General features: G+C 36.1%; 1 protein-coding gene across 1 annotated transcript in view; it reads right to left on the bottom strand.

Annotated features, from left to right (window-relative positions):
• The window catches only part of LOC138713707 (beta-alanine transporter-like), a 1405169-nt gene that overhangs the window by 1302504 nt on the left and 76224 nt on the right, over positions 1–26441 (bottom strand). The window contains exon 2 of the mRNA XM_069846007.1: positions 4586–4801. Coding sequence (XP_069702108.1) covers positions 4586–4794 — 209 coding nt within the window. The 5' untranslated portion in view covers positions 4795–4801. The remainder of the gene's footprint in view (positions 1–4585; positions 4802–26441) is intronic.

The raw sequence follows: 26441 nt of genomic DNA, 5'->3' as shown, positions 1-26441 counted from the left end.
CGACAGGAAGACTTAACTTAACAGCAGTTGAACTATTGATTACAATGTATTGTATTAATTATTCTGTTATTACTCGCTTGTTAACGGAATTAGACTGTGTCACAAGAATCCATTTGCCACGCGCACTCAAATAATGACCGAATTGTGAAATATTTTGGTTTTATTATTGAATGTTCATTGTAAGTATTGTAAGCATGTGAACTTTCATTAGTTTCAGTAGCCTACTCCATTTATCACAAACATGACACTTCTATTAACCTTTTGTTTGATCGTCAAACACTATTTAAAGGGCGGCATTTTCCGTAAGAAGTTTATTGACATTAATAACCTGTTTAACCTTATGAACTTTGTCAATCTTTGTTTTCTGCATCGTCATGAATTCTCTGCGTGTACTATATCGCTATGCGGAAGCTTGCCTTCTCTGCCGAGGAGTTCAGAATTAATAATAAGTCACCGTACCTTGTGTGTGTGTGTGTGTGTGTGTGTGTGTGTGTGTGTGTGTGTGTGTGTGTGTGTGTGTGTATGCATTGATTTTCTGTTACGTTGTGAAAGATATACAGCGGTTAAGAAATAATTGCTCTCTTTGGTAGAAGTGATGTTTTTACGATGAAGAGTATTCGATACTTTTGTATCAATTTGTTACGTTACGGTTTCACTGAAAAGAAATGAATATTTTTTACTCCGATGCAAAAAAAGCAGCTGTAAACATGTGACAGCTAAGTGCATAACATGCTACTGAGAGTATCTGGCTGCATTTGTCTTTCGAGTCTCGCTGCACTTCGAGTCTCCCTCATCATTCTCGAAATAGAATTTGGTCGGGATGGAAAGATTTGGTAACTTTGAATAACATACATCATTGAAATAAATAACATAAATGTTTAAAAGAGACAAAAAGACAAAACAGAACAGTAGGCCTATCTTAGTAATTAAAATGTTCTGGTTCTATTATATGATATTATACAGGGATATCACTTTATTTTTACCAACATTTTTAACATTAACCTGGCTATACTCGGAAACACTGTTGCCCCCTTCCGTTACAGGAGTTTGATGTTACTAGTGCAATATGTAAACAAATCATTTTACTAGGTATAGGAGGAGAGAAAAGTAGTAGTAGTACGTTTATTTTGCCTGGCAGAGTTAAGGCCATGAGGCCTTCTCTTCCACTCAACCATGTTTCAATAATACAAATACATGAGATACAAAATTTGATTACAAAACAACACAAAAGAAAATAACTTAGGAATTACATAAAATATAGTAGGAAATTACAATAGACAAGATCAGTTACATAATATATAAAATAAAGTAGAAAATTACACATAATCAAAATCAGTTACATAACATAAGGGGAATTCACACACAAACAACATAAGGGGATCCATTTATGTTATAGGGAAATACGATATTACGATTTTCAGTTTGATCATCACTTTTACGGAATTTATCAAAATACAGTAGAGTAGTAACATTTTTTTTTTAACTCAACTTTTTAGGCGGCTATGTTCGTTATGTAATGTCTACTTTATTTAGCATATTAATTATTGATGTTAACATACAATATAGAGAGTGCATTTAAATTGAGGGGCTCATAAGTAAAGGACTGTAAGTGCACTTAAGTTACTTTTGAGAAAATGGGGTTTACATATTTAAGCTTTCGTAAAACCGGTGAAATTTTTATTTAAATTTTAATGTGTGATCCGATTAAAATATCCCTTTGCCACTAAAATTTTAAATACTTTAGCTTACACTGGATGCACTTAACTCATGTTATTACAAATGTCACTAGCATTCCTTTGCTTATAGCCACCTCAATTCAAAATAAGCTAATCTGAATTTTTAAACAATTTGCTGAAAATGGTTGCCGTTCATTACAATGCAGGCTTCAATTCTTTATTATATTCAATTATTGATATAGGTTCTTTCTTCTATAGAAAACGCAACCATATTTCTGAAACACACTATACACTGCAGTGTTTACTTCACTGTTTGAAGACTTCGAATGCAACATCGGCCGTAAGTTTGTGTGTCTGACGGGAGCAAGGACATTAGTGAAGGGGTAGAGTGAAGTACATTCAGAAATGCAGGTACAATAAAAATGCAAGTAAAAATAAAATGATGTCCCTGTAGATATTATAAAAGAAAGAAAAAACAATTCTCAAATAAATTTGCATTTCTAAGGAACATAAAACATAACGTTAATATATTTTTACTTGTGATTGCACACTTGATCTTGAACATATGAAAAGAAAATTCCTAGTCTTTTAATAAGGGCCTAGTAATTAAATAAAGATTGGGGAACGGATTATTATACACTGAGAGGTAGAGATGATGTTTCAAATAGGCTACTTGATTGTTTATACATATATAACATTTTCCAAAGTAGATAAAAGTTGAGTCAGGTATAAACAACTTCGGGACTACGGGACATGATCAATATCGAGTCTCGGAAGACTCACAACCGGTCTTTACGTCAAGGACGCTACGTAATACAACATTGTCGTGCGGGTTTTTGGCTTTGCAGGCGCTGTTAGTCTCGTTTTCTCGATTGTTGTTCATCTCTAGTAGGTATGACCGATTCCATGTTTTTCTTCTTACAAATTTGAACGATTTGGCATAATTTAATTTCAACGGAGCAACTTATTTGAACTTAATAAGAAGTAAATTCATATTTGAAGATGCACACGACCAGGAAGGGCAAAGGAATCTTCCAAAATTAATGTGAATTTCACAATCAAAGACCTTCAGATCAGTTCAGCATTTAGAATGGTGGAAAATTTCTTCGTTGAAAAGGGAAGAATTTGTCATCAACGCCATGAGTGAAATATTAATGGGCTTTAAATTCTTGTAAGAACGAAACTTACAACGCAGTAGGTAAACAAATGTTAGCAGTAGTGCTATGTAATTTGTTCACTTGGAGCTTTAAGTACGTTACGAAAATTATCCTGTCAATGTTCCTAGTAATAGGATGTTCAAGTTAGTAGTACTCGTATATGCCGTAAATGTCATTATTTCTACTGAAACTTCAATAATTAACGAAGCTAATTCATAATCTCGTTATAGGCTAAGACAGGCATGTCAAAACCCTGCACATTGTGCACTTGTCTCTGTGCAACGTGCAGTTTCTATTCCCCTACCTGGAGGGAGTGAATCGGCTTGGAGAGGAACGCGACAGAGCTGTACATTACCTGCAGTAGCAGAACAGCTTTGGTTTCAGTAACACAGATCAGTACGGGTGCTCATTGAGCTGTGATTGTGAATGCGTTATGGAAATAAAGTGAGGAGTCCACAGATATAACGAAGAAGAGAAATCACGAATCATATAACATAACTGTTATGATGTTTTCCTCAGCCAACAGTAATTATTTTAAAATGAAAGGCTTTCATCATATCATGTGGACCTAATAGTGATGTGAGAATTTAAATCAGATTAGTAAAGTTCTCAAAATATGATATTCGCCAGCTCTTATTTCTTAATTAGTACTCTCACGGCAAGACAAACATGACAGTGATGTTGTTTTGGAGTCTGTACTAACACAGCCATCAATGGTTAGACGACTTACAACTTTTATTTGATAAGCTGATTGATAAGTGATGAGAATATAGTGAGGAATACATGTGAGGCTCATGAGGTTGTAAGGGAAGGAAGAAAGCAACTATTTGTAAGGCGGAAAAATTTTCTGGAAAAATGATACATAATGGCGAATTTTCCATCTCACGTTACTATATTATCTTAATACACTTACGTTAATAAATATTTAAACCTGACATAAAAAAATGTCCTCGCTTCACAGCTTGTGAAGTACTCTTTTAACTCAATTCAGTAACGCTCCCAACTTGCTAATACTTGCTCGCAACGTTTTCCCAATAAACTATATATAAATTTAAATTCAAGCTTAATTTATCGAATTTATCAATAATAATGTGAATTTATATTAATATACGGCAAGGAAATGATTCCTGTGTAAAAGCCTCACAATGTCCTATTGCAAGTAATTGGGAGTAAAATATTTTCTTTCTTAGCATTTGTGCACCAATGGTACCAATAATGCTTGATGAACAATGAAAGAGTATTAGGCCTACTTTGAAATAATCAATACCTACTACGTAAAATGAAATATTGTGTTCGTTTTTTGTTGTTTCGAAATTACTGCAATATCTATATTATTTTCTTCAAATACTGTATACAAATAATGTAAATTAATGATTCTTTACAAACGACTGCATTGTGAATTGTAAATGAGTAAGTCTATTGTTTCTTGTGTTACAATCATTGTCAAATATAGACATTGACAATAATTGTGTTTTTTCCTTCTGCTAAGTAGGTTTATAATGTCCAAATGTCAATTTAATTGAACACTAGAAGCGCAGAATAGATTCTTGTACATCCTTCCCGCTAAGAACTGGTAACAGCAACACGTGAATGACGCAATCTGCACAGACCGGCGTTCCGCGCACATGCACTGCACTTTCAGTGTCTGATTTTTGACGTGCCTGGGCTAAGAATTCAATACTCGTGGAAAATATCTATAGGGAAGCAAACTACTTTTTGATCACATTGCTTCATAAAGTGACCAGTACTTACCTCAAGTTCCTGGCGAGATCCACACTGAAGTTGGCTACCGCATCAAGTTCAGGAACGCGACACCAATGTTCGGGCCGCGCTGCCATGAACAGTTGATTGTACGCATGGAAACCACACGGCAAAACTCCGGGGAGAAGAACGAACCAAAGCAGAAGCTGCTGGTACGATCCGAACTCGCCCACGTCGGGTAGAATCGCGTCCAAATCCATAACGATACTGAAAAATAATAAATGAAATAATGAAAGTTCAATTTCTCTACCAATATTTTCGTGAATTTTATTTCACAATCAAATTTAGTGATAGAGAATGTTTCTACAACGCCAAATATGGATTTTAACATCTTTAATTTGTTTATTAAAGGAAAAAAATTCACTCCGGCGCCGGGGATTGAACCCGGGTCCTTGGTTCTAGGTACCAAGTGCTCTAACCACTGAGCTACTCCGAAGTTCAAACCACAGCACCGGATCGAATTCCTCTCCTCTAGGTGTTTTCCCTTTGTGGCCTGAGTCTAAGTTCGATATGTATGTTGACATATTAAGTCAACTGCCATAATACAAGAAGCGCACTCAATTGAGTGATTTGGTGGCCGGGATTCCACAGTAATATGCACTGTTGGCGTAAAGATTAATTTTTGGTCCTACAGAATAAACATTGTCACCATAACAGATATATTTTGTAGAACCAAACATTAATCTTTACGTAGATCTTTAATTTGGGTTGAAAGTTAGGTAATTTCAGTGGTATCATATGCACAGTTCACACTTTTTTTATCTCGAACCACTTGTTAAATTTGTCGCAATTCGTAGAACCGATTGTTATTTTGTTATTTTAAGAAGAACGTTAATTTAATACCAAATTTTCCAGCTTTTTAATATTACAATAAATAATGTAAAAATGAATAATACAGATCAAAGCGATTGTATTTGATTATTATATTGTTATTTCCCGTCGAAGTGTCTAAGCAGTCAAAACGGGAATATAGGCTATGTCTGCAATCTTGAAGTTTAACTGCATCACTTCTGGACTCGTCTAACTATTCCCCATCCAATGCTAATTCTCCATACAAAACAGTGAAACATTATTTTGAAAAATAAATAGATATTCAACTACAAAATATACTATTAACCCTCTTACAAGTAAACCTTCACCTGAGGTAAAACAGAATGAAAATGAAACTTATAGTTTTGGAATCAGCATAATAAAATATGGGCAATCCTAAAATTTCGTAACTCGACTGCAATTATCAAGTGCGATACACAGCGCAGAACACGAGGCTTCAAGCAGCAAGGAAACACACTTTCAACTAGCGATTACTGCATAAGAAGGAAAACGATGATGTGGTCATCATGTTACTCAACGCATCGTATTCCAGAATCTGATTTGTTTTTATTCAGAAACATATGTCGCACAACAGTGATAGCTAACAAAAAAATGTTGGAAACACAAATTGTCAGTACACCACCCGCACTTTATACTGTACAGGCTGATTTTGCACAAATCGTACATATTCCTTGTACATTTCGAATACAGTACTCTGTAGTGTTTTGAAAACGTCCACTTCTGGATCCCAATCCAGCTAACGCCCAACCATACCCATGCGCCTGTTGGAATCGTGGAGAAAGAAACTGCTGGTAAACAAGAGACTGCAGTTACAGTATATTGTTGCGTTGTTGTAATGTATCAGATGAATCATCAAAATCTACATTATGAGAAATGTGTCGAATCATATGCTTGTACATTCGAAAAAAGTACCTGTCCAAAGGTTGCAATTCATAAGTCGTATTTGGTGGTATGATTTTCACTACTAATTTTTCAAGACCATAGTCCCCTTCTTCTAACAGTTGCTTAATTATATTTTAGTTGCAGTGGACACCATATGAGTCTAACAGCAGAAGATTGCGTGTTGAAGAATTAGGGAGGAATATTTCTCGTAAAAATTCTATCCATATTTCTTTGGTCATTTTTCCCGACGACGTCCATTTTACTACAAGGTTGTCACTCTGGAAAATGCGTTTACCAACTCTTGCACTTATACATTTCGGTTCTTGGAGAATCAGTAGTAACTTTGGCATCAGTTTTCCAGCTTTAGAAACCACCGGCATTATAGTGTAGGAATGTGTAGTTGCCCCTTTGGATTGCACGACACCGTACACTTTACTGGTTTCTTGACGTTATAATGTTCTGCCGAAAGGCATTTCCTTATGGAACCCACATTCGTCGGCATTAAACACATGATCATCATCGTGCATGTCCATAAGTGGTGCGCACTCACGTCTGAAGGTTTGGATTGATTGTTCATTGTTCGCGTACCTGACGCTTTGTTACATATGATGTTATTTTTCGGCTAACAAACTTATAATGCTTTTTAAAGCGATGCAAACAAGTAGGACTTGCGTTGAAGTATTTCTGATCTATGCCTAATAAATCACGAGCTGTTGTCAGTGCAATTCTTTTTATGTCACTTTCTTTTACAATTTCATTCCACGACCGCCGCAGACAGAATTCCTCAAATGTTCTTCGGTGCACTTCTTTCATTTTATTCATGACATCGTTTTGTTGTTCGGCAGCTTGCTTCATTTTGTAGAGTTGACTTTCGTGTGTTAACCACATGAATTTATGCTTCATACTGCTCCTTGACCTATGGTTAAACTTTTTCTTTTTGTTTGTCGGTACAGCTGGCAGAATCCAATACTCTATTACCTAACATTTTTCTTGAAAGTCAATGACTCGGGATGTTTTGGGAGGGGACAGAGCGTATTGAGAACCGGAACTTTGTGAAGTACTTGATTCCTCTTCTGACGTAGTATTTGTTTTTTCATTCTCCCACTCTCGTACATGAGGCATGTCATTATCATCATTTCGTGGTTCATTTTCATCAGTGTCCAGAGTATGACTTTCTTCAACTGCTTCCGATTCATAACTCTTTAATAAGTCATACATATCATCAACAACTCCAAGTTCCTTCCGCGACATTTCACAGTCTGTCTCCTTATAACCCTCTTCTTTTAGTTTATCCAGAATTTTAATCACTATATTCACTGGGTTCATCTTCTTCAGCTCACTGCACATAACATTACATAATAAACTGCAAGGTACAAGCTAGCTAACAGCGCGTCTATAGCAGTACTGTCTTCGCTCACGCGTCTAGCATTGCTGCGTGGTATAGTTGTTTGCAATCTAAGTAGCCCATGTCAACTTGATCTTGTTTGGTCGCGATCTCTGGTGTTCATTGCGTTCGAGTTGTAAAATTTACGTATTTTGCATTGGTTTTAATGCTTAATCGAATGGTAATAAAGGTAAGTCTTCGTTTTTTTACCCCACCTGAAGGTTTACTTGTTAGTGCCGACACCCTTTGCATACTAGATTATGTGTAAAATGCCAAGTAAATTTACGCCAGTGAACTGCTCCACTGAACCCTCCTCTATGTTCTTAGCACAACATAACAGTGATCTTTGCCGTTTGGAAAATAATACCAAAATGGAAACTATATCATGATTAGATCGTGACCGGCACTTCTAGTAAAATTATAAAATCACGATGTACACAGAGGGTTAAGCACATTAATGACATACTTTTTTTTCCTTCTTAATACTTTTACTATAATTTTTTATTTAATTCGAATGAAATGAACTACGTCCAATAAGCAAACATTCTCATGGGAGTAGATAAAAAAGTTATCTTTTTTTTTCTAACATGTTAATAAAGTCAAAACAAGTGCTTATACAAATTTTCGCCACTCCACCGCAATTACGAGGTCGTCCAGAAAGTGATTTTCCCTGGGTCGTTTACAGAAAAAAGCACAATTTCATGGAAAGATTTATTAAAGCAGATACAACAATAATTGTTACGGTGTTTTTCAGCATGTTCTCACGCTACATTTGTCATACCATGGGATCAAATTTTTGTATCCTTGTGTCGTAGAAGTCTGCCGCCAGCCATCCTACCCCATTATCGCCTGGCTTAGTTGCCTCATGAGTGGTGCCTTGTTGGTATCACTTCTAGATCCAGTCCTGTCTTTGGACAGTTGACTAAACAACATCATAAGAAATTATTTTGTAATATTTTTATGTAAATATATATTTTTTTCAAATATTTCATACGAGACCCTAATAAAAATAGCATTCGATAATTAACATTTCAGCCTTTTCCACGCACAGTTGAGCCTAAGCACCACCAAAATTTCAATAACGCGCATAAGAATATTAATGTGACATTCATGCCTCTGCCTTATTCGGTACGAAAACAATGTTTCCATTACCAAACACAAACATCCGCTCCGTGAATGTTCCCATTATCGAACAAACATCCGCTGCCATGAATGTATTGTGTGACACGCAAAATCAAGTAAAGTAACTTTAGATTATATTTGCATTGTGGCAGAACTGTGTATCGGAAGCCGGTTATGATCCCTGAGCAAGCGAGCTGCATTATGTATAATGTAATTAAGGCGCGTTATTAAGAAAAGAGAGACGGTATTAAATATCCAGCAGAAAGAGCAACACGTCGGGCTATAGAATGTACATACTAAGTTATCATACAGGAATAAATTATACACTATAAGGAAATGGGAAAAGAAAGACGAGACAGGGCGCCCTAAAATATCGTAGCTTCCTCTAATCCTGTTAGGTCCCCAAAAAAATTATTTTACGATACGAACAAAAGTATTATTCAGAGGAAGTTCTTGCAATAACACTAAGCGAATGAATTCCAACACTGAGAAAATTAGTTACGTAAATTACTGTATGACAAAATTAATTAGAACTTAACCAGGTAAGATTACAAAACGTTAATGTAAGTTTAAGGGGATGCGCTACTGAAAAATGGCAGTTTTTTAAGAAATTTCATGTTTTTTTTTTCTTCATATGCTAAATTCCAATGCTCCATTACCACAACCTGTGTTTCAGCTATAATATGCACTATAAAAACATAGAAAACTCTTGTTTTAGATTCCAAAAAACGGTTTCCAAAAATAAACGTGCTTTATTTCCAAATTTAATTTTTAAAAGAGTTATTTCTTGACTTAGATCATTGAAATTTTCCTGATTAATTCATAATCATGATCATAATATGCTGCTAAAATTTCAATACATTATCTCTTAAAATGTAGAAATTACAAAATTCAGTAGCGCATCCCCTTAAAGTAGCCTATTTTTATGTCTTTCTCCTTTTTTCTCTCTTACGTAAAACAAAATTATATGTGCGTTTGCAATAATTAGTGCTAATTACTCAATAAATAAATAAAATTACTTGAACATTCAACATCTACTTGGAGGACTTAGTGAAGAACTGTTTTCAGAACATGGGAGGAGTGATAGTAGGAGGAAGAAGAATAAAGTGCACTAGATTTGCTGCTGATATGACGTTGTTAGCAGAAGAGGAGATGATACTAAGGGATATGCTACTGGAATTAAATGACAGCTGTGAGCAGTATGGGATGAAGATAGATGCAAATAATACGAAGACCATGGTCATAGGAAGAAAAATAAAGAAAGTAAATTTGAGAATTCTAAATGAGGCAGTAGAGCAAGTGGACAGTTTCAAATACTTGGGGTTTACTATAAACAGTAACATGAGCAGCTCCAAGGACGTCAAAAGAAGACTAAAAGTGACCGAGGTAGTTTTTAATATAAAAAGGAGCATCTTCTGCGGATCTCTGAAAAAAGAACTAAGGAAGAGACTACTGAAGTGCTTTGAGTAGAGCGTTGCATTGTATGGGGCAGAAATATGGACATTATGACAAAGTGAAGAGAAGCGAATAGAAGCATTTGAAATGTGGATATGGAGAAGAATGGAACGTGTAAAGTGGACAGACAGAATAAGAAATGAAGCTGTGTTGGCAAGAGTGGGTGAAGAAAGAATGATGCTGAAACTGATGAGGAAGTGGAAAAGGAATTGGTTGGGTCAATGGCTGAGAAGTAACTGTATACTGAAGGATGAACTGGAAGAAATGGTGAACGGGAGAAGATATCAGATGATAGACAACATTAAGATATATGGATCACAAAGAGGAAGACAGAAAATAGGAATGATTGGAGAAAGTTGGGCTTGCAGTAACAGATCTGCCCCTAGACAGAAGACTATGAATGAATGAAACATTTTAAACAACTTAATTATCGAGAATATTTTATTAAATATAATCAGCGTGTTACACATTAATTTGCATCTTTAATTTTAATTTTAATTTTAATTTTCACTACATTATTCATATTTGCTCAGTAATTATTTTATTAATTTGTTCATCATCATCATCATCATCATCATCATCATCATCAAACAAATAGAAGATTTAGGCCTAGTGGCCTGTTGCGGTCTAAGCGGATGATGTTGGCTCCGTTTCCTTGTTGGTTGATATTTTGAAATTAAATCTGGTATAGGCCATTATTTATCTCGTGTAATCTTTCTGCGCGTCAGGGAAAGAAGAAAGTGGACAGAGAAGCTTTCCTCCCTCGCCACGCTTCTACTTGTAGCCAGCGACCACAATAAGGTTCTTACTATATATTATGCTACGGCGCACACAAGGATTTTGTTTCACGAGATAACGAATGATCTATAGTCTATTCTTCCCACATGTGATCTTCAGTTCTTCCTATATTCATGTATTTTGTCAAGTATAGGTTTCACCTTAAGCTATGATAATATATCCTCATTTGTCTTGGAGGATCTTGCATCAAAAAACCGATTTTTCAGAAATAGGTCCATAATTTAATCTGTTATGTTGAGAATATATTCCCAAAATTTCAGGTCCGAATTCTGTCTACTTAATGCAATGGTGGGCATTCCTGCGGCATTGCCGTAGTGACGTTAGACTTCAGCGAAGCATCAAACGTACTCCCTACCTTCCCCTTCCCCCACTCCATGAAAATACTGCGCGTGTACGTGGCGGATTATATTGGATTGCTGTACTTCAGAGCTTCATTAGTGATACAATGTCTTCCGCAGAATCATATGAATCGAGAGGATATCACACTTACAAGAAAGGCAGTTCTTTCATTTCTCATGTTTAGATTACGTTACAAATATTCAGGACGCAAACTTAAATATGTACATTCTTAAAATAGATCACCTGTTATACGAGTTCAAAGAACATAGATTCAGTGATTTTCAAAGTATGGAGAAAGATTTCAATATTTTTGCCACTCCTTTTCATGTTTAAATTGAAAATGTTATCCCAGAATTGCAGTTAGAGGTACTGGATTTTCAGAATGATGGCTTCTTGAAAGCAGAATGTAAAAGGTCTACTGGAGGCTAACATTTTTTAAAAGATGTCCACATATCCACTGCTCAGACAGTTTGCTTAAAAAATAATGAGTACCGTCATTTCCCATAACTATGGTCCTGGAACATAACTATTGTCCACGATACAACTATTCAATTTTGTACTCCATAACGTAGTACCTCGTTTATCTATATTCTTGCTGTACTGTAGTTTGAATTCAAGTCACTGCAGCTATCTACGAACGGTCTATGTTACGTCTACAATGATCTTTGAGTGGTTGTATCGTGGTCCATAGTTGTGTTCCAGGGCCATAGTTATGGGAAATGACGGTATGTATTCATCGACCTACCAGTGCGAACAGCTGTTTTCTAAAATGAAATTTATAAAGTCCAGCCACAGATCCCGCTTAAGCGATGCTCATCTCCTTGCGCAACTGAAAATAGCATGAATAGCATTTCGAAGAAATTGCTTTGAAAAATAATTAATTAAATATCACGTGAATGGACTATTCTAATTACAAATGGTAGGTAGGAGTGTAGTGGCGCAACTGTCTGTAAATCCGTAGAGTGCAACCCCTCCCACAGTATGTAGTTGCCATTTAAATCCTGTCTTGTAGGTTGCGTTCATTTTGCCCACCACTGATTTAACGTATCTAAAATATATATACTGGATGTGCTATGATCAAATTTCTATCTGACAAGGGAATATTCTCTACCTTTGAATTGCGATTTCAATGAAAATTCTCACAATTGCTAACAAGGAGAGGACATGCTCTGTATATCACCGAATGGAATAAGATTGTGTGAGATGAAAGTACAAGACGTACTGTTTAAAGTCATACCTGATATGGGTGGCCAATGACCCCTCGTTTTGGAAATATTGGCTATTGTTTGTGACATACTTCCGTTAGATGCCTAATAGGGAAGCATTAGCCTTTGTAACAGCGTAACCCATATGTTGAATGCTGAGTTGTTATCCAGGCAACCTGAGTTCGAATCTTAACTGGTCCTATATATTTTTCTTTTAATAATGATTAATATTGTGATCACCAGGGAAAGGATTTATATGTAAATACATATTTACTTATAAAGCTAATATAATTTATATTTTGCATTATCTTTATGTTTCACAATGTGTAGGGTTGAAAAATCCTACTTTTATTTTCCATATTTTTCCATATTTTAGAGTTTAGTACATATTTTCGTTAATTTCCATATATTTTCCATATTTCATATAAAACAGTCCATATTATATTAGGTTTAACAATAAAACAAAACAAAATTCCATTAACTTTTAAAAATACATTTCAACAATAGAGATTTAAACACATGTTCAGTAATCCCTTTAACATCAGAGTTATTTGAAAATTAGCAGTCCTATCAACAATGGGAAAGTAAGTTACAAAACTGTATTAATTTAATTTAAAATTTTTAACAGACTTCAGTTGTGCAGCTCAACAGTTAAATGCCAGTCAGAGTACACATAGGTTCAGTTTTGTAAATCATACTATAAAGACGGTAAATATGCCAAAAGTACGTCATTCAGTCAATTTAAAATCAAAACTAACAAGTTACATTTCAGAATTTAAAGAAGATGGTTTATCAACTGACAATAAAATATTATTTTGTAATTTGTGTCAGTGTGCAGTATCATCTACACAAAAGTTCCTGGTGCAACAACACATTACAACTAGTAAACATCAGGCCAACAAACAACTAAATTCCAAGCAGAGACAATTGTTTTTAACACAACCAACAACATCGAATGTAAGATCTGAGTTTAACATCGACCTGTGCCGTTCTCTCATCTCTGCTGATATTCCTCTCTACAAACTAAAGAATAAGGTCTTCAGGGAATTCCTTGAAAAATATACTCAACATACAATCCCGGATGAGTCAACACTTAGGAAGACGTATGCTCCATCCATCTACGATGAGACAATACAGAAGATAAGAGATGAAATTAAAGATAGTTCAATTTGGGTTTCCATTGATGAGACTCCCGACAAAGAAGGTAGACTTGTTGGTAATGTAGTTATCGGTTTGTTAAGTGAACAATATTCTGAACGAATTCTTTTACATTGTGATGTTCTAGAAAAGTGCAATAACAAAACTATAGTTAAACTGTTCAACGAAGCTATGGATATCCTGTGGCCAAAGGGTATTATGTACGATAATGTGTTATTCTTTATTAGCGATGCTGCCCCTTATATGGTCAAAGCTGGACAAGCATTATCTGTTGTATATCCTAAATTGACTCATTTTACTTGTGTGGCGCATGCATTTCATCGTGTGGCAGAAGTGGTCAGAGACAATTTCCCTAAAGTAGATTTGTTGATTTCATCAGTGAAAAAAGTATTTCTCAAAGCTCCCAGTAGAGTTAACGTGTTGAAAGAAATGTACCCTGAAATTCCATTGCCACCAAAGCCAATTTTAACTAGATGGGGTACATGGCTAGAAGCAGTTGAATATTATGCCGAACATATAGACTCTATTAACAATGTTCTCCTTGCATTGGACTCTGAAGATGCAGTCTCAATTGATACTGCGAAAACAGTTACCTGTGACATAAGTGTGAAGAATGACTTAGCTCACATTCAGCATACATTTTCATGCATCATAAAAACGCTCAAAAGTCTCCAAAATAGGCACCTTTCACTATCTGAAAGTTTTGAAATTATAAATAGTACTGTGGAACAACTGAATCGTGGTAGAGGTAAAGTTGCAGATGCAGTAAGAGCTAAGGTGGACACTGTACTTTCAAAAAACCCTGGATATGAAGAACTACAAAAGGTTGTTGCTGTGATGAGTGGTGAATCAACAGTGAAGATTAACTTGGACTTATCCCCAGCAGACATTGTGAAATTGAATTATGTACCAGTTACTTCTTGTGACGTCGAACGCTCTTTTAGTCAGTATAAATCTATCCTCAGAGACAATAGAAGAAGATTCACTTTTCAGCACTTGAAAGAAATGTTTGTAACCTATTGTTATGGTAACAGACAATAAAAATTGTGTTTTGTTGAAACTACATTGGAAGATAAGGTACGTCCATTATATTTTTTGTTTAGTTTGATTAAAATGTACCAATATTTAACGTACATAGTCATTTTTTTATAATTTTAAGTCCATATTTAATTCCATATTTTGGTAAAAATCCATATTTAATTCCATATTTTGGTAAAAATAACTACATATATATTTACATATTTCATATATTTTTAGTCCATATAAATCCGTTCCCTGGTGATCACAGTTATCTATTTACATACCTATATCATATTTCTCAATGTATTGAATGCTTCATCACGTTTTAAACAAATTACTAATTAACTAACATTGTATTGTAAAGGATAAACAATGAAATACTGCTCACGTAGGAAGGTAAGATGTGTCACTGGCGTCTGTTCTATTTCTGTAGCAGCTATTCCATTTCATTTTGTACCCGATTCATTATGATGTCATAAAAACACACAAAACATACATATTTCCTGCACCATGCACAGCAAATGAAAGAAGGTTGTCCACAGTCACACACATTTTTCCGCACTTCTGCTGCGAAACAGATATCCTTCACATTCACAAACACTTCTCGTTCGTTCATCAATTTTGATGCATACCACGCATATTTCAACATGGCTTTGAATATAGGAACTGACAAGTGAAAGTGAATTATAATAATAATAATAATAATAATAATAATAATAATAATAATAATAATAATAATAATAATAATATCAAGCTTTAAAAAATGAGAAGGCATTAGGATTCAAACTCGGGGTGCCTAGATGACAACTCAGCATCCAACCACATGAGCTACGCCGTTACGCAGTCTAATGCTTCCCTAATAGGCACCTAACGGAAGTATGTCATAAACAATAGCCAATATTTCCAAAACGAGGGGTTATTGGCCACCCATACCAGGTATGACTTTAAACGGTACGTCTTGTACTTTCATGTCACAAAATCTTATTTACTTCGGTGATATACAGAGCGTGTCCTCTCCTTGTAAGTTTGAGTCAGTAAATAACCTGGTATTAGTCACTCATCTAGATTTTCCCTCTTTAAAGAAATATAACGTATTTAATTGTACGTCTTATACGCCGCTCTTACACTCAACTAACATTGCCACTGCACTGACTGCTCACCTGCCTAGCAACGTAGCGCCACTCGAAAACCTATTTATTACTTGCTACAAACAGTATCGAAGTAATCACTACGATTTTAAGAAACGTTGTTTGTTATATACACATACAATCAACCCCGTATACAATAGTATAATTTTATTACCTACACAAACCTGAATCATTATCCTCTGTGATAATGTGGCTCTGTTACGAAATGGTCAGGGCAGAGGGTCCTTTTGCAGTACAAACATGTCGCAACAGCTGTTCCTCACATCCAGATGTTTCAAAAACACTATTTTCAGTACGCAGAATTGTTTGGAGATCATTACTGAAATCGTTTATGTCCTTTTCTGTCACATATCCACATTTCTGCAAAGCATATACCAGCATGTCTCGGAGTTCGGGTGAACAGAACTGATGATACACAACGAGATGCATTTTTAGAATAAAGATTCTATCACGTAAATTTTCTGACAATTCCTGAGTAATTAGTTCGGACCTGAAATAATCTTCTACTTTACGAATCACAAGCTTATACTGTCTAAAAATATATATACATCTAATGGCTCTATAAACCGCTAATAGTTTTTCCATCAAGCAAGCGAATTATTTCCTCATTTTTAAATATAATTATATCTGTTTGTTCACTCCAGGAATCTAAAAGTAGTAAATTATCTTTCTGTACATCAAGAATGAAAACTTTCTTCAGCCAAGTTTTTACTTGGAGTTTAAAGAGTTTACCTGATGACCTAGCACTTACTACAATAAGGGGTTTCCCTCTCTGTCAATTGCTTTACTCTAGGACAAAATTCGCCCTTCGGTTCTTGAAAACATATAAAAAATCGCGAACCTAACACACCAGCAGAGGACATATGACTTTGGATAGTGTAAGAATGTGTTGAGGATGCTATGGATTGCACTACTGCAAGCGTGTTTTTTCACCTTGATGACAGAGTGCCCTACCAAAAGTCATTTCATATTCAAAACGAGATTGTTCTGTGTTAAACACACTATCGAAACTGTAATGCTTTTCAGCAATGATTTTATTAACATCTTTTATGAATTCATTGGCTTCGTCAATGAGTTTGAATTCATTTTCAATTTCTTTACGAGAAATAAATTTAGTAAGTTTACGTGTGATGATATGAGGTTTTTTTACATTGATAAATAAATGTTTGTGAAGATCCAAGAGAATTTTTTTTACGAACATCAATGCCCACTGTTTTACATTATAGTAATGCACCTGAAGACCTTGTTGACGCGAAGTTTTAAATGCATCCATTATTTTTTCCCTCGCTGTTTCGCTTTAACATCTTTGGTCATATCGCGAGTTAATCTTTGGTTGAAATCCGAAGGCCTATGTACTATTGTTGAGACTGGTTCTATTGTTGTGAACTAGATGGCGACTGTGTATGTATTATTGATTTGTTATGAATATGATTTCGGTGATGAATCAGGCTGGTGATATTCAGGGATGTTGTGGCCCGAATTTCCTGGCATTTGCCATACGGTTGAGGAAAACCCCTGAAAAACCTCAACCAGGAAATTCAACCCGACCGAGAATCGGACCCGGGCCCTCTGCGCAAGAGACCAGCATGCTGACCCCTACACCACAGGTTTATTTTTTATTGTTGACAATACATGATGTTTAGGAGGCCTTTTAAAATAATCTACTGCCTTATATACAAAACCAGTGGCACATCTGAATTTGTTTGCAGTTGATAATATTACAGTGTAACTGGCTCCCACATTATCTAAGTCTGACAACGATATAAGTGCCATGTATAATTTCCTTGAAAACGGTACAAACAGTCGAGTGATTTGTGAATATTAAAAGCTAGACCACTAACAATTTGATTTGTAAACCTGAGAAACTGTTTGTTTTTGTTACTGGCACAGGTCCTTATAAAAATCATGGTACTTCGAGTCCATTAAATCTAGCATTGTCTGGTTGGCGAGCTGGTATAGCGCTGGCCTTCTATGCCCAAGGTTGCGGGTTCGATCCCGGGCCAGGTCGATGGCATTTAAGTGTGCTTAAATGTGACAAGTTCATGTCAGTAGATTTACTGGCATGTAAACGAACTCCTGCGGGACAAAATTCCGGCACATCCGGCGACGCAGATATAACCTCTATAGTTGCTAGCGTCGTTAAATAAAACATAAAATCAAACATCTAGCATTGCCAGAAGGTCTTTCTTCTTCTCTGCCTATAAGGAATTCTTAGAAGTCAGCATAGCAAACTTCTCCAGATTTGTAATAGACTGCAGTGTTCATCCTCTTCTTAGAACCTGACATGTCTTCCACTATTCAAAATCACTCAAGTTATTCCTGGTAAGGACCAATGTTGGATGATCACAAGCAACTCGAATCCATGATACTTGAGTAATGCGCAATGTTAACTTATTTACAGCCCTATCAGCTTCTGAAGCCACATCCAAGGCGTCTTCAGATTTCATTGAAATTAGTTTGGATGTTTTTTTTTTAATTCTGGCCGACCTGCATCTCATCATCATGCTTCGAGACTTTGGACCCGATACAATTAGTTTACTGTGCATACACTATAGGTTGTTGACTCGCTGCAGGTAGATAGAGATGTGTTGAGGTAACAACGTTGCTATTTAGAGTAGAGTACGGTAGTATGGGGAAACACACATATGTACATTCTGAAAATAAATATAAATTACACAATGACAATGTCAAAAGAATGTGAAAAGCATTTATTCTCCTGTCTTTTATAAGCATTTGTGTTTAATTATACACAGTGTTAATGGTGGAAATAAGCTTGTAGCAATTTTAATTTTTTCATTTATCCTATTGGTCGTCTTTAGGAAGTGCAGTTACAGTACCGAGTTGCAATGTACCTAATACAAGATACATTTTCAGTGTCTCAAACGTAAATCTTTTTCGGTTATCTGCCAAAGTTTGTACTGTAGAAAACTGCGCTCTACGGCGCATGACGTGATAGGAGCAAAACGAAAAAACCTAACATCATTGCAGTCTCTCAGAGACAGTCCTTTATTCTCGGGTGACTCTATGTCCACTAATTTGCTATTTATCTTACACAATGTTCCATATCCATTATTTTTACATAAAATTGATTTCCACTTCTGTTTTACACGTTCAGTAACCGGTGTACTTGATGTCTCATTAATTCTCTGCATCATTTTCTAAATTAATTTGAGGGCTTCCGGCATCTCTTGCTCTGACTTTTCTAACCGTGTAATAGTTTCAGACACAGTTTGTATAAAAACCAAATTATTCATCAGAACCTTCAAATCCAGAGCGTTTTCCTTTGCGTATTTGTTGGCATTCATTCTACAGTACACCCACCCACTGTACGCTTTAGCACTATACTCAGTACGCCGTTATGCGGATTTCCCACTGAACTGCTCTATTGGGTCCGAAGTCTCGAAACCTGCACATCATGAACCATGGCTTTACAAACCCTCTCCCTTAGCAGTTGTGTATGGCTTCCGTTGCTGCCGTAGTTTCCCATTTTTTACGCAATTCTTTGTCTTAGATACTTTTATAGTTAGTGGCTTGTTATTATCCATGATAAATGCTACAAAACCGCTACATTCTCTGCGAGTAACCCTCCACAGAACATATACTAGGTGACACTTATATCGTTCATTATGACTATACTACGGGACTTATATCGAATGCCATCTAGAATGCACTCGTTTGACTATATGGAAGGATGTTTGGCACATATATCCATTACAATGACATTGGCGCTGCTACATATATCACATTCCGTGACAAAAACAAAAATTTGACCTCGTAGGCACTTATACCGTTTTCCATGTCTGCTCCTCATTTGTCTTGTGATCCTGTCACACGTACTTCGCTGTTCTTCTCAGGAATTTCATATCTGCTGCAGTGATGCGGGATTCATCTTTCTTTCTGATGGCCCAAGTTTCACAGCCATATAACGTTGTAGATATTGTTAAATTATTGTAAACTTTCAAACGTGTACTTTTCTGAACTTGAGAGGTTTTTTATGTCTTTATTAATTATTCCAGTAATTTTGAGAAATTTATTAATTATTCCAGTAATTCTGAGAAATTTCGTGATTTCGGTCTTAATATCTACTTCATTTTCGTATAAAATTGAGCACGCCGAGTAACTGAAGTAATTATCTGTTTATTATTATTTTGCTTCTAACTGGATACCTTTCTTTGAAAGCCATTGTTTTTTGTTTCGCTGCTACAGGCATTCAAACCATATCTGGCTGTAATTAATACCAGCAGAAATGCCCTCTTCTTAGAACCTGACATGTCTTCCACTATTAAAAATCACTCAAGTTATTCCTGATTAGAACCAATGTTGGAGTACCACAAGTAACTCGAATCCATGATACTTGAGTAATGCGCAATCTACAAGATCTGGATTCATAATTGATCCCATTGTGCGTTTCGAAACGAATGAGGAACAGCCAGCAGAAGTGGATAAGGAAAAAAAGAATATCTACAATCCTACCATTGCATATTACCTCCAAAAGTACCAGCTAGAAGAGCTTGAAGTAATCGGACTTCTGGTTGGAGCAAGAGGTAGAGCAAGAGGTACCGCTACTCTCTTCATGAAAGATATGTTTAAGAGGCTTGGAATACCTACACCTATTATTCCAATTGTAACTTTAGCTACATTAAAAGGATCAATTGCGCTCCTGAAGCATCACCTATATTCGAAATAAACCAAGTACATTAGCATTCTTTACTTTTTTGTAACACTTGCTCTCTAAAACTAGGTATATTTCCACCAATCACAAAATGTATTTGCAACTATATACTTGTAGGAGTTTCATTGTCAAAACAAAATTAATGGTTCACTGAACTTGTAAACATTTATATGGTTAAGTACTCTTTGTCTCTTGTGGCAGCTCATGAATAGTGAGAAGATTTCTAAATTAACTTACTGTAAGATTATGTTTTATGTGCAGAGTGACTGAAGCAGTTCATAAATTTAGGCATCACGCACAACACAACTGGGGAAGACACTTTTTGTCGTTGAAATTCTCTAACTCGCAGCGCTTCTATTTTAGTTTTAATAATAATTGAAAACAGCTAAAATAATAAATGGATATAAATGCGTTGATTAATTAATATAATGATTCATACGATGTGTTTGAGTAAAGAAATATTAATTTCTAATATGCGGATCTATCAAGGTAGTTAATGGCTTTCAGCTAGAGTAATGAGTTCCAAGAATATTTCGATTGCAGATAAGGGTTCGATCCCTTGTTCTTCTTTTCGTACTCTTTAATATCGAACTCCGATAACAGGTGATTCTACCAGGCTCTAATTAATACCACTTTAAAACAGAAATATGTAATCGATGAAACATCTTATGAACCAGGATGTTCCACAGCAGTAGCTATAAAAGCTTCAATCTTGCCTTCGGCAAATATCCACAGTTCGAATTTATTAAACTAGTGACATACTCTTACCACAGTCTAGTATATACAGTCGCGAAGCTCAATACGTAGTAAATATGCAAACATTATATAGTTGCTCACCACTAGGATCGCTAATATCGCCTCATTACAGGCAATGCACAATAGAACCGTCACAGTCTATTGTTTCTAGCACCCTCAAAACTCAAGCTTCGTGACTGTATATAGTAGACTGTGCTCCTACTGAATGATAGCAACAGAAGAATTGAACATAAGATATTCCAGCAAGCAGTATACGTCCACATGGTCCAGTTCCATGCTGGTTGTCATTGATTTCGTATGTCGTAGACCATTTGGTATGTCATAGTCTGAATTCAAAGTTTTTTCATGGTCTACCTAGATTATAACGTTCTCATGGTAGTGCTGTTAGGAGTGACATACTCAAAATATATTTTAAATAAACGAATAAATTGTGTTAAAACCTATACCATTTGTTCCTCACAGGTAACTTCTTATTATGTCCATTATTTATTCCGAATGAAACAAAACATAGATATTAATTTGAGGGATTGGAGATAACTTGCAGGTACGTATTCAGAAATAATAGTAGAAGAGCAAATGACTCGATAAAACAATATCCAATGAAAAACGCGACTGTAAAAACGTTTCAAATCTGAAAGAAAATAATATATAAATATCATAACATGCTAAATAACATAACATGTTTAACATAAAATTATCACATGAAAATTAAAGTCGTAACATTTATGTGAAAATGTCAGTGGAAGTTATACACACCCCTGATTCATAATCATAATCATTCTTAATCATTCGTATGCCTAGGTAGCGTAGTCGGTATAGCGCTGGCCTTCTATGCTCGAGGTTGCGGGTTCGATCCCGGCCCAGGTCGATGGCATTTAAGTGTGCTTAAATTCGACAGGCTCATGTCAGTAGATTTACTGGCAGTTGCGAGCGTCGTTAAATAAACCATAATAAAAAATGTCTTAATCATTCTTTATTTGTCGTAAGCACGAAATAGGTACTATGGACATATAGTCAAATGTACAAATATTTCAGTCAATTAAAATGTTATATTTACATAAATATTATCAAATTTCTCAAGACTGTAAAAGGAATTTTATATTAGACGTTAATATAATACTCTTTTGAAAGTGTTTACACTCACAGAGTAGGCCTTAGGAGGTTGACCGTTAAACAAGTTTTGTGCCAGTTCTTACTTTCAGATTCCGCCTGCGAAATCATTAAATACCTCCATCATGTCTGGACTGATATGGGGGTGCCTAAACGAAAAAGGAACAGCTTAAATCAGACACCTTGTACAGCGCATGGTTTATCGCGGCTGGACGCGAGACCTGTCACGTCTTTCCGATAAAAACAATAAAATTATCAACGTCAAGAGGAAGAAAGAGTTTGGAACTAAACACATATTCATATTTTTATTATTTGCAATGTATTTACAGCTGCGAGCTATGCAACAAGAATCAATATACTGTTCCAGAAAATTGCACCCTTTCCCTTGCCTCACATCGGTATTCTCTCCCTCTCTCTCTCTCTCTCTCTCTCTCTCTCTCTCTCTCTCTCTCTCTCTCTAAACTAATTGCGAGTAGAATACACAACTGCTAATGTGTTTAAATTAATTGCCTGGTTAAATTTTAATGTGATTCGTCTATGATTGAGAGTGAAATGCATAAAATGTTACGAAAGCTTCAACATCTGACGTCAGTTGCCTAGCAACGTATTTATGCAGACAAAGGAATCCCGCAATCGTAAACATCCGCACGAAACCGGTCGACATAATAACTGATCAGCTAAAAAAAATTATAATTTCACGATTGAAGCACCTGTAGGCTGGCTTGACAATTAAATCAAAATTAGACATATCCCTTTTCGAAAAGTGTACGATGAATCGGATTCAATTGATAAAAACATCGTATCGGAGAGTGGGGAAAAAACACCAGCAATTATTTTGCGATGGTTATGAAGAAGAGGCATTTTCAACTGTAACGAAATTGCTATTTTCTTCAGAGCTCCGGCCGGTGAAATAATGGCTTTGGAGGGTGAAACTTGAGGTAAAATTTCAAAAGAAACACCTTCCCACCGTGTTGTAATATGATAGGCATATTTGAAAGGCCTGTTATCATTGGCATTATATGTTTCAAGGGGATCGACTTGAGTGAAATGAACTTGGAGTGGTATCTGAATTGGGGGCTTGGATGACAATAATATCGTATCATATCATTTTATCATATCATATCATATTATCATATCATATATCATATCCTCATCATATTATCATATCATATCTTATCATATCATATCATATCATATATCATATCATATCAACATATCATAATATCATATCATATCATATATCATGTCATATTATATCATATATCATATCATATCATATCATACAGTATATCATATCATATATTATCATATCATATCATATTATCATATCATATCATCATATCATATTATCATATCATATCATCATATCATATTATCATATCATATCATCATATCATATTGTGACAGTCGGGAGTCGATCGCGTCCCACAGAGGTCGGGGCGCACGAGAAAACGAGCGACGCAGCGAAGAAGGTTGCGGCTGCTCGGGTCTGGAGGGGACAGACGTAAGGGAAACGACGACACGCTATTCCGCGGCAGAGAGGGGGAAGCAATGCGTCTGCGACTGTGGGGAGAAATCCAGAAAAGTTGAGAGGTGCCATCTTCTGGGCATCTGTAGAAATTTCCAGCATCGTACTTTCGGGAAACTATGGTTTAGTTATAAATACGAGACGCAAGTGAGTTGTTGCAGTAGTCGCTAGCCAGTCAGTCTTGTGTAGCAGTGAAGCCAGCTTCCAGACCGGAGTTCGACTTGTGTGTGTCCGCAACTGGGGGGAGCGTCCTGGAGAGTGCGGCGAATCCGGAGTCTTTGGTTCGTTGTGCAGTGGACTGCAGTTGGGGGACCTGAGTTCGAAGTTCAGTGGACTGTCTCTGGAAGACTTGGGTTCGGTAAACTGTGAACTTGAGTGAATGAGCTAGACGAACTACCCAAGGCAACGAACTGTGAACTGAGAACTGACAGTTTTGTTTTGTAAATAGTGCTTTGTAAACATTAGTCGAGATTAGCAATACATTGTTGTTTTCAGTAATCCAAGTGAATTGTCATTGTCGTCTGTGGAGTGCAATAACGAATACTGAGATGCTGTGTGGAGTGGAAATCCCATTGTTGACGGGAGCATTTAAAGTAAATTATAGAAAGTGATTATTGTTGAAGCAATAAAGTTACATTATTGTTTGAATAAAAAGTTACAATATCATATCTTATCGTCCACATCTGTGGAGTAACGGTTAGCACGTCTAGCCGTGGAACCAGGTAGCCCGGGTTCGATTCCCGGTCAGGGAAAGTTACCTGGTTGAGGTTTTTTCCGGGGTTTTCCCTCAACCCAATATGAACAAATGCTGGGTAACTTTCGGTGTTGGACCCTGGACTCATTTCACCAGCATTATCACCTTCATCTCATTCAGACGCTAAATAACCTAAGATGTCGATAAAGCGTCGTAAAATAACCTATTAAAATAAACAAATATATCATATCATGTATCACATAGGGTGGAAGTGAAATAACCTTGCAGATTAAAAAGGACGATAGGGTACTTAAATGAATAGAAAATCTATATTACGTTTTGTGATTAAATGCACGGTTAATTAGAAAATTAAGTTCGAAGTTTCAGCAGTCCGACAACATCGCCGCGAACACATGCTTCTCGTGATACAGATGTAAGAGATCAACGAACTCGCTAACTCGATGTTTCTCGCTATATGAGCTGGCGCTGTGTTGCAACCAACTCGCAGCGTGCAATATCTTGAATTTAGAGGTTTTAAGATTAAATTTACACGAAAACTGTCCACAATATTGAAATACGCCAGAGGGATAAATTATTCTTTCATCGTTTTCCTATTGATAACAAAAATCATGATCCTACTTGCAATAGTTACCGAATAAGGGGTTGTTAAAAATTTGAGAAAAACATTTTTTTCTGAAAATACTATTAACTTTCCACCAAAATGATATTATAGTTCTTTGTTACATACTACATGAGCTCTTGAAATCTCCAAGGCTATATCACTTCCATCATATTGTTATGCCCCAGGGCTAAAGAGCGCCCTGGAGCATTATTTCCTGTGGAGTATTAAATTTGAAACAGGAACAGTGTCAGCGGAATACATGGTTAAGACGCGCAATGCAATCCCAGCTTGCGAAGTAAATAGATGCTTAGCCAGCGTTATAGAGTTTGTCGCGCGTGTGGTAAATCACTGGCTACGATAAAAGTATTCTTACGCCACAGATCATTGCTGGACTAATCGCATTGATCCAGTGGAACAAAGCATGCATTTTAATTGGTTAAATTAAATCACGCATTGTTCGAACTCTTTTCTTACGCGTAGTCTCATCAAAGCGACTTTTCACTATATTGCACATAATCGAATAAAATGTAATAAATGCTTGATTAAGACGACATCTGTAAGCACGTGAAATCAGAAGGGGTTTTAAGCCCATCTCACCTGGTGGATGGCGTGGTCGGTACCCGGGCGGGAAACCGATAACGAAACATAAAAAAATGTTGGTGAGGAGATTCTGGAAGTTAGTTGAGACTGACGGAAAGTGTTAATCGGGTCTTTGAAGTGAAGAAGAGACGGTAGCGTTATGGCGTCATCGTCAGCCCATGAAATATCTTGTAAGTAACTTTCACATAGGCTACATTTTATAAATTCATAATAAATCAAGTAGAGTTTTCTTTGTAATCAATTCAGACTAAGTTTAGTAACCATGTAGTTTTCCTATAGTATCTTGAGAGCTCCAGCTCTTCCAGTGAAATCGTTTCCATTGTTGAATCAAATGGTGGTGTCAGAAATCCTGGTAAGTAGGAGCAGAAATCGAACGCAGTAGCCATCCGGTTAGCAAACGGTGCGACATAAGTGACGGTCGCACAACAATATCATATAGTCATATATCATATCATATCATAAACTAAAATAAACACGAAAAAAATTTCTTGCAAAAATTAATACTTTATATCTACAACCATGT

The sequence above is a fragment of the Periplaneta americana genome, chromosome 14 (assembly GCF_040183065.1).
Source record: "Periplaneta americana isolate PAMFEO1 chromosome 14, P.americana_PAMFEO1_priV1, whole genome shotgun sequence".
Taxonomy (NCBI): Eukaryota; Metazoa; Arthropoda; class Insecta; order Blattodea; family Blattidae; genus Periplaneta; species Periplaneta americana.
Note: the sequence above shows the minus strand (reverse complement) of the source record. Positions and strands in the feature narration are given on the sequence as shown.